This window comes from Mesoplodon bidens, assembly GCF_964165515.1.
Source record: "Mesoplodon bidens genome assembly, chromosome: 3".
NCBI lineage: Eukaryota > Metazoa > Chordata > Mammalia > Artiodactyla > Ziphiidae > Mesoplodon > Mesoplodon bidens.
This window is the reverse complement of record NC_138178.1, coordinates 23,591,989-23,608,524: the sequence shown is the minus strand read 5'-3', so window position 1 is coordinate 23,608,524 and position 16,536 is coordinate 23,591,989. Positions and strand designations below refer to the sequence as shown.

Here is a 16,536-nt window from a genome sequence, read left to right as displayed (position 1 = left end):
AAGTTAAGATTTAGATGTAATGAGATGAAATCCTTATAGGATATTTAGCTGAAAATGTTCAGTGGGCAGCATTATGTTTTGGTCTTAGTTCCAATCAGTGCTGGTCTAGAGAGGGAGATGTTGAAGACATGCCATATTGAAAACAGGACTGAGGGAATTCCCTGGCGGTCCAGTGGTTAGGACTCGGTGCTGTCACTGCAGGGGGCCTGGCTTCGATCCCTGGTGGGGGAACTAAGATCCCACAAGCCACGTGGCATGGCCAAAAAAAAAAAAAAAGTTAAAAAAAAAACAGCAACTTAGGATTGAAACCATGGACATGGATGAGGTCAGTGGAGAAAGCATGGGATGACGAGAGGAGAGGACTTTGCTAGGGACAGGGAAGGAGCGTGATGAAGACCTCAGTGAAGAAACAGACGGGACATTCGGAAAGATTGAGTGTCTAGAAGGAGTGGTTTAGTGGCGTGGTTGGGCCAGAAAGTAGAGTGGAGTTGGGTGAGGAATGAAGGAGAAATGGAGAAATGCAGACGATGAAGTGGAGACTAGAAAGTGTGAGAGGTCGTCAGCGAGAGGTTGAAGGGGAGGTAAGTTTGTTAAAGGATGGAGTTGAGCGCATTTGAAAGCTAGATGAAAATAATGAGTGGAACTGAGAAGTTGAAGATGCTACAAATAAGGAAGTCTTTCGAAGACTGGAGGAGATGGACTCTAGTGTAATTGTGAGCGCAGAGAAGTTTGTAGGGAATTGAAGGAGTTCTGCTTAGTGGCCTCAGTATTTTTTCCTGTGGGGTTTGAAGGGCAAAAGAGGAAGGAACTCATGGGATGGGTCTTAAAAGCTGTAAATAATTGCTTCCGATTCATTTTTAAAATATATCTTAAGCACTTATGTGTCAGACCCTACGATAGGCACTGGGAAATAGCAACAAACAGAACAGGCATGGTCTCTGCTCTTAACTAGTTTAGCTGGGATCCAAATAAGCAGAAAGTATTAAAGGCACAGATGAAATTGGAGTTTTGATGGCAGAAGTTTGTACAGTTTTAAATATTTTCTTTGGAATTACTCCGTGCCCTAGAAAATGATTTTAGATTGGTCCTGGATGAATGGTGAAATGACTGAGAGGCAAGGGAGTTGAGGGTGCTTGCAGGATAAGTGGTTCATTCAACAGACATTGGTTGAGTACCTCCTGCGTACCATGCACTGTTCAAGAGAATGATCGAAGTCATAGATCTTGATGTGACGGTGGGATTAAAAAAAAAACAACAACTCAAGAAGGGGGCAGGGGCTTCCCTGGTGGCGCAGTGCTTGAGAGTCCACCTGCCGATGCAGGGGACACGGGTTCGTGCCCCTATCCCGGAAGATCCCACATGCCGCAGAGCGGCTGGGCCCGCGAGCCATGGCCGCGGAGCCTGTGTGTCCGGAGCCTGTGCTCCGCAACGGGAGAGGCCACAGCAGTGAGAGGCCCGCGTACAGCAAAAAAAAAAAAAAAAAAAAAGAAGGGGGCAGGTAAAAACATATGAAAAAAATGATAGATTTGATCAATGTGCAATATATTGATTATATGATATACTATACTGAGCACTATGTTATAAATTCCTTCCCCTTTAGAACCACTGCACTGTTATGATTTAACTCTTGAGCTTGAAATATATAAATCAGTGGTTTTCACTAGTTGTCACAGTGACTAGCAGTGTCCTACTGGCATGTAGTTGTACCCGAGCCAGGGATGTTAAACATCTGGCCGTGCCTGGGACCACCAAGGAGCCATCCCACCAAAAATGCCGGAAAACTCTGATGTAGATAATAATTTGAACTGCACGTCTCTTGTTCATTTTGTTCATTCAAAGTGTCAATTGTTCTATATAGGATCTTCAAGCCAGAAGTTGTGGAGAATCCCTTTAACACCATACTTAATTTGTGTATTCCCTTTCTGATTATTAGCTCAAATATTTGTGAGATCTTCAACTTATTCAGCAGTTATTGCCTTTGCCATAAATTCTTTCTAAATAAATATGTTTTGTCTTGTACAATATTTTAGATCATTTTTCTGCTAGCCAAAAAATGGAACAGTTCAGTGCTGTAATTACACTTGGTGTGTTGGTTTTCTTTTATGACACTGTAAACATGAGATGAGTTTAATGTTTTTCAAGACCCGTAAATAGATTCATTTTATCTTATAGTGAAGCTATGACTGCATTTTTTTCTGTTTTTGTTAAGTCTGGCAGTTACTTAAACGTTCCACTGAATGACCCAGATAACAGTTTCTGTTTAAAAATTCTAACAATAAAATACAAGAAATTAGTCAAAACTAAGAAAATGCAGAAATAACTCCCATATTTACTAAAGTGTTTAAAGTTTATGGAATTTCCCATGTTGCCTGGTAGCCTTCAGTTGTTGGGAAATGAAAACAAAATAGCCCAGTTTATCTTTACATCTAGCATTTTAGGCACATTTGATACTTAAAGGCTTATCAAGTTTGTGGAGATGAGGAAGTAGGAGAAAAGGGAGGAGGTACTTTTGTTGAAAAAAATGTATTTGACTCTAACATAATATCTTCAACAGATAAAAGTGGAGCCAGTGGTCCCAGCCCCAAGCCCAGTGATCCCCAGATTGACTCTCAGAGTTGGAGCTGGCCAAGACAAAATGTAAGTACAGACCTTTCCAGTTAGAGTGCAATAGATGGAACTTAACCTTCACTACTCTTTCCTTATAGACCTTTTCCCAGTGTGAATACGTAGTAGGGTCAAGCTGTATTTTGAGAAGTCTTCATTTTCAAATTTTTATTGGTTTCTTCCTCAGAGTTAATGCTTATTGTTTTGTTCAACATATAGGATCCTTTGTTTCTTTGTTTTTTTTTTTTCTGGCACTTTTTCTCTTTTGTAAAGACTAGCACAAGACATTGTTTCTGCATAGTTTGTAAGGCTCTGGTTATCTGAAAAATAAGAAACTATGTATTGAATGGACTGACTACCATGTTATGCCCAGGTGGATATAATGTTAAACCTTTTCAAGTGTGTATTCTCTGTCACCAGGACAAAGAATGAAGATTCTTTTCTTGCTCAGATGGCACATGGTTTTATTCTGTGCATATAAAACAAGGATACTGCCAAAGGCTTGGTGAAACAGTATATAATAGTAACAACTGAAGTCTGAATTGTCTGCTCTTTTTTTTTTAAGAGAGAACTGGAAATGTAAACCCCATGTTTACTGTTTATTTTCTTAATTTTCACGGAATCATCACATCCACCCACCCTTCTTCAAAGTAAATTACTTGGCTATGTTTCTTTTATTCATTTTGAGGGTATGAATTAAGGCCTAAGTGCTATTATATAATCCTAGTAGGGTAATGAAGCATTGATTTTTTTTTTTGTAAATCATGTTGAAAATCATTCTTCTAAAAATCATATTATACATCATTTAAATGAATTTTACAAGCTCAAAGTACAAGTTTACAACCTTACTTTTTACCGGTAAGCCTGAAAATGGATTAGTTTATATTGTAAACAATCAAATATTATGTAGAAAATAGGCTTACAAGGCATTTAACTTTCATTCAGTTTTTAGCTATAAAAATGAAAGTAGTAGCCATGAACTTATTTATTTAGTAGGTAGAGTAGACAACAGGAAATTTGCTTTACATTCTCATGGTTCGTTCCATCTTAAAGTTTGTGTGTAGCGTGTATTTTATGCAGTCGCTGCTTCTGTTAGTTCTAAGTGTAATACAACGAAAAATCCCAGCATCATTCTGATGAGTGGTGGTGTAGGGCAAACATGGCCTTCTAGGAGAGTGTATATTCTTCTGAATATTGAAAGAAGAAAATCTGAATAGTTTGTGCTTTTCTTACCTAAATTATCTGTGTAATTTCCACGTTACTCATTTTGGTTGTGCCAGTAGAGACCTAGACAGTAGGCAGTAGTATTGCTGACAAGCTTAGAAAACATAACAAAAATACTGTTGATTGAGCTCTTTTTAGACCAAATATTGGTGCTGGTGCCCTCTATCCTACCTACAGAAATTTTAGTAACATCCTTCTCCCTCAGCCATCAGAGGACAGAGGGCTAGTTAACAAAGAGACCCAACCAAAATAACTGTACCTACCATCTCCTTGGAAATCCTGTACTTGGGTTCACTACTCTAAAGGGAAGATGTTCTTATTTATCATTGGACAACTACTTTTCTCCTACCCGTTCATATTTATTCCAGTTTTCTCATAACTCACCATTACTTCATCTTTCCTTTCACACGGAAGTTTGGCTTGCTTATTCCTTTAGAGAAATAAGGTTTGTAAAAAGGCACTGATAATAATATTCATCTCATCTACCCTTAAGCATCTTTCAGTTATTCTGTTGAGTAATTTCTTTTCCTCTCGATAAATCACTCATATACCTAAGATATTAGAAGATGTGAGAAATAGATCCTATGACTCTGGAACAAAATGTTCAGTATTACGGAAGTTATAGTACCCAGACATTCTAGACAAATTGTCCTTGAAAGTATAACTTTATGTAACATGTAAACTTTCTGACATTTAGGTAAATAACTCCCATATCATATGAATAATTAATCACTTGACCAAAGTCAGACACAAGGAAATACTTATAATGAACAAAGGAATAACTTAAGTGAAATATATTACATTTTAAACTTAAGAAGAGAGAGAAAAAGAGGCCCAAGTCACATAGCAATAGGATTTTATATAAAATATAAGTTAATGAGTAAGGTTTTTTTTTTTAACTTGTTTTCTGGTTTTTTGTTTTAAATCTAAATCAGGGGTCAGCAAACTATGGCCATGGGCCAGTCCATCCTACTGTCTGTTTTTTATGACTCACAAGCCAAGAATGGTTGAAAAAAAATTAAAAGAAGGATAGGTAACATTTTATGAACATAAAAATTATATGAAATTAAAAGTAATCTTTTATTGTCATAGCATAAGGATACGTGGCTTATTCCTTGGCAGTAATAATGGAAAAGAGATGGTAGATTCATATAAATGTGTCTTTACTTAGTTTGTATACAGCCGAGGCGGGGGGGGGTTGTAGTGATGCTCTTTTGAAGTGGAATTAATGAGCAGACTAGCATTCAAATGGAGGAGTTTGAATAGTCTAGGGAGAGGGGTTGTTTACTGCTAAAGAACAGGCAGAGAATAGAGTCTTTTGAAACTACAGGAAAAAGAAAAAGCTTTACAGGGTTCAAATTATACACTCTCGTTGGAAGATCTTTAAGACAATATTTAGTTTCTAAATCTTATAAAGAAATTATGCCTTTGACCCGTGATCCAGGAAGGTACTTTGAGGTTAGATTATTTCCTCTATTCTCTATTATTGTCCCTTGAAGCCAGACAGAGGGCCCTTGTTTTCCCCTTCATTTAACGTGCCTGGAAACTGGATTCTAAAGGGTCTGTGGTCAGTCCAGTGCCTCCTTCTGATAGTGTTAAAACTCAGGGTGACTTTACAAGGACCTCAAATTCCTTTAATAGGTCTCCCAGTAATGGGGACCCAGAGTTCTTGTTAGTCTGTATTGAAGATGAAACTAAAATACTAGCCCTGAAGTTACAATCTCAACATCCGTAGTTTGTGGGGGTGATATGAATGGGGAGAAACAACACATTCAAATAAATCATTAAATAACTGAGTATGGCCCAACAGTCAAGTTTTGCCTTGATGCTGAGAAAGCAGGTAGGTTTCAGCTTGCCCAGGAGCAGCACCTGGAGCCATATTGATCAGGATTTTGAGGTCCCACTGGACTTGGTGGCAGAGAGTACAGTGCGTGTAATGTCCACTGTGGGATGGGCACACGGCAGCACAGTCGCCATGTTATTTGTTATCCCAGTTTTACCATCCCTTTATTTTGAGCAAGTGTAGGAAAATTGGGCTAACTTTCGGCATTTGTTCATTTATTTATTTCTATGAAGGATATAAATAGAGCAGAGTAACGTGAGGAAGGGAGTACCTTAGGGGTGGGACTGTTTAGATAGGATTGTTGGGAAAGACGTGGCAGAACATTAAATGTGTGGTTATATTTATAAAGCTCAAAATTCTGTTAAAGGAGCTTCTCATTAAAAAAGATAACTTTAGGTATTGGTAAAGTATTAAGAAAAAAGCTCAAGGTTTGTAAAGATTTGGGGGTGAATAATGGTAGTGCTTAGGGGGTTAAGCATTCTTTCCCCCTCACGTTTCTCAAATGTATCTTTAACGCTGTCGTCTCCCTGGCACTGGGGAGGCAGCTCTGTCCTTTTCTCCATCTGTTCCTTGGCTCTTCCGAGGGCGGAGTGGCTCTCCCGCCAGGGAGCTTTGGTCTGGTCGGTAGGGTTACTGTACTGGAGAAGTTGGGAGCTGGTCCTGCTCTCAGGACATTGCTGCCCTTATTCAGTGAGCTCACCAGGGAGGGGGTAATGAATTGGGCCCCTCCAAAAATCCAGTAAGGCTCAGTTTTTGTTCCAGTTAGATACTGTATTTGATCAAGTGACACAGAATCATTTATGGTACCTTTCATGAAAACAATATCATTATCATTAATAATCCTAAATTTTCTTTTGTCTGAGAGGTCACAATAAGTATTCTCTTTCACAAGTTTAATCCTTTTCCCAAAATATGCAAATTATGCTGAGATATTTTTCAATGACCACTTTACTGCTGGAAATTACAGTTTTCTTTCTGCTAACATTTTATCACCACAGCTATGAGTATTATAATACTCATGGTATTATGTATTTTTTATAATTCAGGAAATTCTTTCATTAATCAGACCTCTCTTAGCAGAGGTGCTGAAAATTGGACGCTTTTTTTTTCATGTAAGTAATTCCGTTTTTTTATTGCAGTTTACAGAGTTTAGTTTATGCCTGGGAGGAGGCTTCTTAATACTTGTAATTTCTAAATTATTTATATATGCTATAAAAATGGGAGCTAAAACTTTGCTCACTAATCTTGAAAAATAATGTTCAACCTTTAAAAATGTAAAATATGTACAGGTATTTGTTGTCTTTTTTGTGATCCAAACTTTTCTGATTAACTATTTTTGATAGGACAGCCAGAAATAGAGGATAACCATGGGCAATTACAAAAATAACCATTTAAAATATTTTTAAAGAAAGTAAGCGTTTTATATTTTTATGTAGCCCAATTTCACTGAAAGACATATAATAGGTGAAATGTGTATACTGGTGTTTTAGTGACAAGTTCTTTAGAAAAATAATAGCAAATGATTTTTATCTCACTTTCTACATCTTTTCCTACACTTAAAATGTCGTTTATTCATATGTAGATTTTTTTTCCAGTCTAAACAAATTTAAGGGTGACTTAAAGAGAGATCATAAAGATACTAGAAAATACTAGGAAACCAAGGCCAAGGAGAGGAAAAAGAAGCAAATGACTGCACATGAAATATGATTATGGCTTCCTAGCAATAAGTGCAGAGTGAAATGCAGTTTTAAAAAGGAAGGTACCTCTTAGTATCTCAGGAGAGACAAAGTTTTTGAAGACACTAAATTTGAAATTTTATTTCCATAAGGAACCAGATGGCAAGAACACCTTTTTTTTATTTGACTGTTTCTTACACCAACCCCTGATCCAAGGATGTAACATAGACGCACACTCAGTGAAGGTGCCTCTGTAAGGAGTCTTCCCTTCCCTAGTTGAAACACTCACTTTCTCTTTGTATTAGTCAGGACTGTTGGTTGCAAGTAGCAGAAACCCTAATCAAACTAGCTCAAAGAAACTGGCTTTAGGCAAAGTGGTAACAAGGATTCAAAAAGTGTCACTAAGACTCTGTTCACTTTCTTTTTCTCCCTCTAACCTCTGTGTGGTGGCAAAGATGGTGCAAATTGCTCTTGGCTGGTGTGGTTCTTAGTGCTCACAGGCTGAACTGCCCGCCCCCCCTTTCACAGCATCTGCTGTGGGTTCCCATCCAGGAACCAGCCCCAGTGGGAGGGGGGAGAGCCCTGTTAGAAGGGGAAATGTTAGGTTCCAGAAGGAAAGAAGGACTCTCCTACCAGAATACGGGATGAGGGGCAGGCAAAAACAATTGATATGTTCTTATTTATTTAGGGAAAGGCAATCAGGTTCATATTTTTATAAAAGTATACTGAGGAGGCAGAGCAAGGAAGCTGATTGGTTAAAAAAAGGTCCTTTAGAAATAAAGACTAAGAACATTTCAGACCATCATCCTGTCAGATTTGGAAGGCCTTTTGTTCTATTTTTAATTTGTTTCCCTTCCGATAAAACTGTCTGCTTTGATTTAAAAAAAAAGAGAGAGAGAGAGAGAGAGATTGAAAAGTGTTGATAGTTTTGTTTTGCCCTGGTTAACTTGCCACTGATACTGAAACATTTCATAGGTTATTTTGCCTATATTAGAAGCTAACTAACAAGAACAGTGACCCAGGGCTTCCCTGGTGGCGCAGTGGTTCAGAGTCCGCCTGCCAATGCAGGGGACACGGGTTCGTGCCCCGGTCCGGGAAGATCCCACATGCTGCGGAGCGGCTGGGCCCGTGAGCCATGGCCGCTGAGCCTGCGCATCCGGAGCCTGTGTTCCGCAACGGGAGAGGCCACAACAGTGAGAGGACCGCGTACCGAAAAAAAAAAAAAGAACAGTGACCCCCCCAAAAAAAAATAAATAAATAAACAAATAAGAATAAAAATCTTGAGTGACTGTATTTAAAATTTATGGCAAGTGACTTATTTTTAACGCTAGTGAAAGATGGTAACATTACAAATGAAACTTCCTAGCAGCTGAACAATGAGAACACAAATTGTGGGTGGTATACATTATTCTTGCTAACTTTTATACTTATAAATTCAACAGACCCAAACCCATATATCTCAGTTATAATTCCAAGAGGAAGCAGGTGGTTCAAATTTTTCTTGCTCGGATCTTCAGCCCTTTTCTGATTTTTCCAGACTAGGATATCTTAACCTCCGTATATCACTCTCTCATTTTTACTGAGCTAAAGTTATGATGGAATCCCCCAGTTTAATTTCTTCCTCTGGCACATGATAGTTTGTTGATTAACACCAAAGATGCAGTATATTAAAGAGAAGAAAATAGTATGCTGTCAGAAAAACTGGCTTTAGGTTTTGGGAAATGTTTTTACTACCCAGTAAAACAACTGGAAAGATTATAATCAAAGCATTTCCATCTTACTTGTAAACAATTACAACAGTCCTTACATGGATGCCACATTACGAGACTGGGGAAAATTTACTGGATTCCATTCTAATGCAATTAGAGCTAATTTTGTTCTTTAAATGAATAAAAGGTCAGCTAGTAAATCTAGCTTATCTTGAGTCCAGACTTCAATAAATTGTTTTATTTAATTTGTTGTAAAAGATCTTATCCTTAATGGGTCTAGGTCTTATTAGTTCACTTAGGTTTTAAAATATTTATGACCACCTTTTTAGATATGATTTGAATGATAGTTGGAAAGTTTCTCCCTGCAGTGTTATCAAGGCCCAAAATCACTAATTGAGTGAATATAGGAAGGTACTTAAGATTTGTTATCTAGACAAAGCTGATGCGGACTTCCAGAATTTAAATGTTCTTCAACCTGTGACAGGCAGAGGTAATTTAGCTATATCATGGTAACCTTTTGGATACTATCTGACTATAATTTCCCCTAAAGATCAAACTACTCACACTTCTAGTGTTTAAAGAGAATGTATACCTACTGATGAGAACACTCGTACTATTACTGACAGCAACATAGAAAATTTAAATTCTTTGCATTCTGTTGTTCCCTGTCTTTTTAGGGGCTATAACATTAACATACTTACATAGAGACTTGAGAGGCGTAGTGTGATGCTTCTTCCTTCCTGTTGCCACTCCAGCCTTCGTAGCTCGTGAGATGGAAATTTGTGTCACTGCCCGACCTCTGATTTAGAACAGGGGTCCCCAACCCCAGGCCGCGGACCGGTACCAGTCCATGGTCTGTTAGGAGCTGGGCCGCACAGCAGAAGGTGAGCGGCGGGTGAGCAAGTGAAGCCCCATCTGCCACCCCCATCGCTTGAACCAACCCCCCCCACTTGCCCCCCACCCCCTGTCTGTGGAAAAATTGTCCTCCACAAAACCAGTCCCTGGTGCCAAAAAGGTTGGGAACCGCTCATTTAGAATATTGCAACCTTTTTCAAATGTGGCTGCCGTAGTCTGAACACATGGGTTGGGTTGAGGGACACATCACCGTGGGGACTGACTAGCCGCGTTACCCCATTTGGATTTACTCTTCTGCGTTCCAGAGCTGCATCTGTCCTCATGGCTTGTCCTCCAGGGTCCAACAAGGAGCCCAGCATCCCTCCTGATCTTCAGGACCAGCTCCTTCTCCATCCCCACCTTTCCTGACCCCGCCCTCCCCCACCCACCCCGACCCCGGAAGTTCTTTCCCTTCCTTATCTCTTCTCCTCTGTATCTTTCTCTCCTTCCTTCTGGTATCTTCCCTTCAGCCTTGGGTTCTACCATCCTAAACCTTCCCACCTTCACCAGCCTCCCCCTCTAGATGAGGGAAAGGCCATGTAACTTCCTCTTCTCATTCTTGCTTCTCAAAGCATATTCCTTGTATGTACTTTCTTCCAATTTTTTTTTTCCAGTTTTATTCCTAAACTCCCTACGCTCTGGTTTCTGCCCTGGAGACTTTTCTGAAGCTTCTCATTAAGATGATTAAATGCGTCCCAAGGCGGTGCTGCAGGCCTGTGACTTCATCCTTCCTGCTTTTCAGATACCGTTGTTCCCACCAAGCCCTTTATGAAACTCTCTATTCCTTGTTTTCCTTGGTACTACGTGCATCTGATTCTCTTTCTCCATCGTTGCTTCTATCTTTCTTTGATGACTTTTTCTTTCTCTTCTTGCCCTTGGCCTACTACTCTGTTCTTTCTCCCTAAAGTTTCTTTTTCACTCTTTTCAAAATTAGGTGATGATGATTCCCAAATCTTTACTTCCAGCTCAGATTTCTCCCCAAAATGCAGACTAGTCTGCCCAGTTACCTGCTAGAAAGTCTGGAAAGACCAGAGGCACCTTAAACATAGCCTTTCCAAATTGAATACACCATTATTTCCCCAACCTTATACTCCCTATGCTTTTTATTTGTTGATGATGAGATCAGAGCCTTCATTTTCAAGCTGTCTTAGTTTCTAGAGTAACTTGAAATTAGACAAACGCACTCTGACTGGGAGAATTGGGACATTTTATTTATGTCATATCACCAGATGGGACATCTGAAAATTAAGACATGAATGTCTCCCACCTCCAAAAGTGTTGTTTTGAACAAAACTTAAGGAAAGAGAAAGACCCTTTCCTGTGAGGTCTCCTTTGAATGTCACCTGAACTCTTATACCTCCCAGTCACCATCTTCAAATTTGGGTCCTTCCTCCTTGTCTAGACACAAGTAGTCATCAGCACCAGAGGAGGAAAGATGTTGATGCCTATTCACAGGCCTCTGGAACTGCCTCCCCCGCCAAGCAAAGATGCCTTCAGCTCAGAAACACAAATGCCCTTAGCTACTGGAGCTATTTTGCCTCCTAGAGAGAATAACAGATTTTTCAGTTTTCCACTTTTCAAATCAAGTACCCAGCGCCGATCACCCTACACCCATCTGAGCTCTAAGCTCTACCCTCTAACTGTAAAAGCTCCAGCATCACAGAAACCCAAGGCAGGGGGATACCTCCCTCCCTTACTCCCAACCCCTCACCCACCCGACAACCAACCAGTCCCTAGCCCCTCCCCACCTTACCGACAATATTTGTCAGTTCCTTACCCCCTTCTCCTTTCCTGTGGCCTCTCAGAACTGTTCTCCATACTTAGTCCCTCCAGAGCAATCTGTCTAGAACGCTTATGCTTTATATGTTGTGGCACTTCCAAACTGCTTACGGTTTCCCATGCAGAACAGGATGCTTTGCATCTTTATTCCTTTTCTCAGGTTGTCCCATCTGCCTCAAATGCCTCCGCCCCCCTGCCTCTTCATCGGAGTCACTCGTATTCATCTTTTAAAACTGTCACTTGTCATTAGGGAAAGTGATCACAGCCCACCTTCCCACCCCTACCCCAGGCTAGCCATCCTTCTGCCAAGTGCCCAGAATACACTGTTTTCATCCAAATTGTTCAACTCCGTATGCTTTATCAATCTACCTTTATGTGACTGTCTTCCCCCGTTTCTTGGAAATTGAGGGTGTGCCCCATTCACCTTGAACCCAGCCACCCAAGGGTAGGAGACATAGTAGACGGGCGATAAATATTTGTTGAGATGGATTCACGGACTGAAACAGTCTCTCATCTGTTGAACCATAACACTGATTTTCACTCTGTTTGAACAAGCTTTCATAGATTTGAAGTGGTATCAAAATAAAGTTTAATTGAGTTACTTTTCCAGAATGGCTGTAACATTAGGAGTTGGTTTTATCAAGTAAAAACCCCTTAAGTAAGAGGGCTGAAGGGGATAGAGGAAGCTTACTCTTAGCCCTGGAGTACAATGGGAAGGCTACGTTTGGTCTTGAAATCTTCTGTCAGAGATTGCTTCTCCTTCCTAAACTGTGACTCTTGGTATTCTGCCTAACTTTAGAGGTCCTTTGAGTAATAAGAGGATGCTGAAAATAAGTTGCTTAAAGGAATTGGAAGATCCTACAGATGGAGTGACTAAGTTTCCAAATGTGTTTTATTAAATAATGTAAAGTCGGTCATTCTGTAGTCTATGTAAAAGGGAAATGTGGATTTTTTTAAAGACTTGCATTATCTATCTAGTAACAGATGCACCTCTCATATACTCTGGATAGATGAAAAATGACACCCCTCAATTTGAATCTACTTTTTTTTGAATCTGGGAGTAGCTTTTCCTCCAGAGCACACTCACTGACTGCCCATCTTTAGCTCTCTATGCCGTATTACTTAGGATTTTAATAATTACTTCTGCTTCTTTAGTCCACAAAGGTGAAAAAAAATATATGTGTGTGTATACATCTCTATATATATCACATGCTATAAGTATATATATATGATATTTTTTTCCATGCTATTTACTGAGAAAGATAAAAATTCATGTAAAGCCTGGTGGTTTTTGGTGAAGACACAGCAGCTATTATCAAATTTTAATATATTTTGAAGTAGTAGTGTTGGGTTTTCCAAGCATGACTTCAGGAATAACTGAATATTATAACACTACAGTGAGATACAAATCTTAATCACAATCCTGTTCATTTTTCAGGTTCACTGAATATCATCTTACTGCTTTTAATGTTTTCAAATAACTGGGATGTTATTTAATCCTAAAATGAATGAATGAATGAGTGAAGGTTTATCTTTTATGGTTAACTTGCAACTTTAGCATATGTTCATGTAAAAGCATCTCATCCTCCTCTGTAGACTCCAGGCTCAGAGAGTATTAAAAGTGAAGTTTCATCAGTGTTGAATGTTCAGTTTCATTTGGTTTTGCTTTTTTTTTTTACTAACTGTACCCTTTCTTTGCTGGAGAGAAGCAGAAGCTTTTCTAAAATCCCAAAATCTTTTAAAAGTCCTGACTCCAGGGAATTTGGTTTTTGAAAAGAACCCTGACAGTGCTCTAGACAACACCCTCATGGTTTTACATTTTTTTAAGTGGTTTTGCATTTGAAAAATACTAATTTTGATTATATACATAGTAAAACTGTGTCGAAGGAGATACACTTGTGCAAATAGTAAATTTGAATCAGATGTTGGTTCTTCTCTCAGGAACGTAGATGTAAACAATCATAATAGAGGTAGAGAGTGTTAAAGTCTATAAGAGATACATCTCAGATGATACAGAAGTTCAAGGTGATTGCTTCCAGCAAGGAAGGATCAGAAAAGACTTGGGTGGAGCAGAATCTGAGGAGGTCCAAAGTGCTGGCCTCCTTAAGTCACCTGAAATAATTCTGTGTGTGTGGTTGTGTCACCAACAAGATATGCGTTGAGGTTCCTTCCTTTCCATTTATTTTTGACTTGTAGGCAATTTTATAAATTTAATTTTCTGAATAGGTAAGACATTTACTTGCCCCCAAAGTTGAAACTATGTAATATGTTCAGAGACATCTTGCTTTCTGCCCTTTCCCTCTACCTTTATCCCCCTCGACCTATAGGTTACCATCTTTATTTCTTTTTTTAAATTATCCTTTTGTATATCTGTTTGCAAAAATGAGGAAGTATGCATTATTTATTATTTATCTAAGTATTCATGCCCTTTTAGGGTATTTTACAGATTTTGAACATTTGACAATAGAAGTCTAATCATTTGCGTATCTTCTTTGGAAATGAAGATTCTACAATGGCTATATTTGCCTCTAATTACTTCATGCGATCTGTTTCATTTTTCAAATAGGTCATGCCTGAATTAAAAGACAAAATGTTTGCTACTTGGTATGTACTTGGTCTATGACAAGATAAGATGATGTAAATATTCAAGAGGCAAGCCATGAGCTTGAGGAATTAAATCCATTTACAGTTATGTGCTAATTATATGAATGCTGAAAGTCGAGCTGTGAGGATCAAGAAGAATAAGGATAATGATTGATTTGAAGAATCAACATAGCACTGATTCTCATAATTGTCTTTGTTATTTGTTCCTTTTGATCACATGTGAAATATGGAAATGACTGTGTTACACTTTGGCATTTTAAGTACCGATGCTCTAAAATATAATTTCTCCTAAATTCTCAATATTTGTTTATATACCTAAATGCGATAAATTAAATACTTGGTATATTAATTTTCTATTCCCACATATAACAAATGACCCCAAAACTTAGCAGCTAAAGCAATAAACGTGCTACTTCCTAGTTTCCCGTGGGTCAGGAATTCAGGTGGTTCTGACTCCAGTCTCCGTCAAGCTGCTGCCCAGGGCCTCAGTCACTGGAAGGCCTCACCAGGGCTGGAGAATGCACTGCGGGCTCACACATGGCTGTTGGCAGGAGGCCTCAGTTACTGGTCACATGGGCCTTGTCCTAAGGCAGCTGCAATGTCCTCATGACTTAGCCTCTGGCTTCCGCAGAGCAACTGATCCAAAAGAGAGCAAGGCAGAAGCTGCAGTGTCTCTTATGACCTAGCTCGGGTGTCACACACAGTTGTTTTCATGATATCCTGTTAGCTGTCCGAGTCAGAGCCCACCCAGGCTGCGAGGACACTCCACCAGGGTGGGAGGAGGCTGCCTGACACACTTGGGCTTAGTATTTCCAGGACTTTTACAAGAAAAGTAAGAGAGCAAAACTGTGATGTTTTAGATAATCACAGACACAGTGATCCGGTTTTATAGTAATATATAGTGAAATCTTAGTTTACAGTACAGCATGGGAATCTGTTTCATGTGTATCTCAAAAGGTGCATGGTATTTCTGAGATTGATCAAAGTTCTAAATCTGAAGAAGAAAAGTTGTGGCTTGAATATGTGTGTGTGTGTATGTGTGTGTGTGTGTGTATATATATATATATATATATATATATTTTAATCAAAGTGGGTTTTCTCCCAGACATCAAAGAACTTCCCTGTTAAGAAGTTTATATAACATTCATGGAGGTGCTTACAGTAGTCTTCACCTATGGCATCGTTTTGTCACCATTTAAAAAATGGCTGTTGGCTTTTGAGGCAAATAAGTGAGCCATGTGAGGGAACTTTTGAACTTTGTGCAGTTCAGTAACCAGTCATACGGACTTTGATAACTTTGATGGCCGGCTTCACAGTGTTTGCACACAATTGCTGACTAATGAGGATCATTAAACTCCCCATGTAGACGTATCCAAATGGTGTTTGCCTCTAACCTCGGAGCCTCTGTGTGGCTGGAGAGGTGAGGACGGGCCCTTTGTTGACTTGTCAAGCTGTTGAGTTTGCATTACAGGCCAGGCAGCGCATGACCCACTCTATTTATTTCAGTGTTTTGTGCTAGGGAAACAGGTAAAGAAATCCTGCTAAAAATCCTCCTTCTGCATGTTTTTATGAATAACACCAGTGTTTATAGCAGCTAGAGCCCTCTGATCAAATCCTCCAAAAGATGTAATGTTAGCAGCATGGAGCCATTGTGGGACCCAGCTGTGGGCAGTGTTGGTTACTCTGAAGACATTGCTTATTCAACAGAGAGCTCTGAAGGAGAGCTTACTATGCAGTTAAAGAGGAGGGAAAGTGCCACTAAAGGGAAGAAATACAGAGAAAGTGCTGTTTAGAAGTAGGAAACAATAAAGATCGGCGGTGGAGGCCAATAGGAATCCAAAATTATTTTTACAATGATCATATTAGGTTGAGTAACGATAGTTTATCTCACAAGTGATGAGAAATTATATCATGTGATACTGTTTATGTATTTTTTCTGTAATGTTCAAAAGTAAAGAGATAATAAAAGAATTGTTCTCAAAACTGTGCCTCCAGTTACCACAAAAGTAACTGAGCAGCTAGAATCAAATAACTTTCAAACTCTGTGAATTTTCTGGTGAAATTCAAAAGAGTTGGGAAAGACAAGTCACTTTAGAGCCTATATAATACCAATCTAATCTCTTGGAAGCAGAAAATTAGGACGTGTGTTGTCTCATCAACACTGAGTTACCCACTTTTATTTTTTTTCCTTTTGCTACTCAGG

The 16,536-nt window shown here is 39.2% G+C and overlaps 1 protein-coding gene across 2 annotated transcripts in view; it reads left to right on the top strand.

Annotated features, from left to right (window-relative positions):
• The window catches only part of TAF3 (TATA-box binding protein associated factor 3), a 152,527-nt gene that overhangs the window by 122,560 nt on the left and 13,431 nt on the right, over positions 1-16,536 (top strand). For both annotated transcript variants that reach the window (XM_081229512.1, XM_081229511.1), the window contains exon 4: positions 2,555-2,637. In XM_081229512.1, coding sequence (XP_081085638.1) covers positions 2,555-2,637 — 83 coding nt within the window. The remainder of the gene's footprint in view (positions 1-2,554; positions 2,638-16,536) is intronic.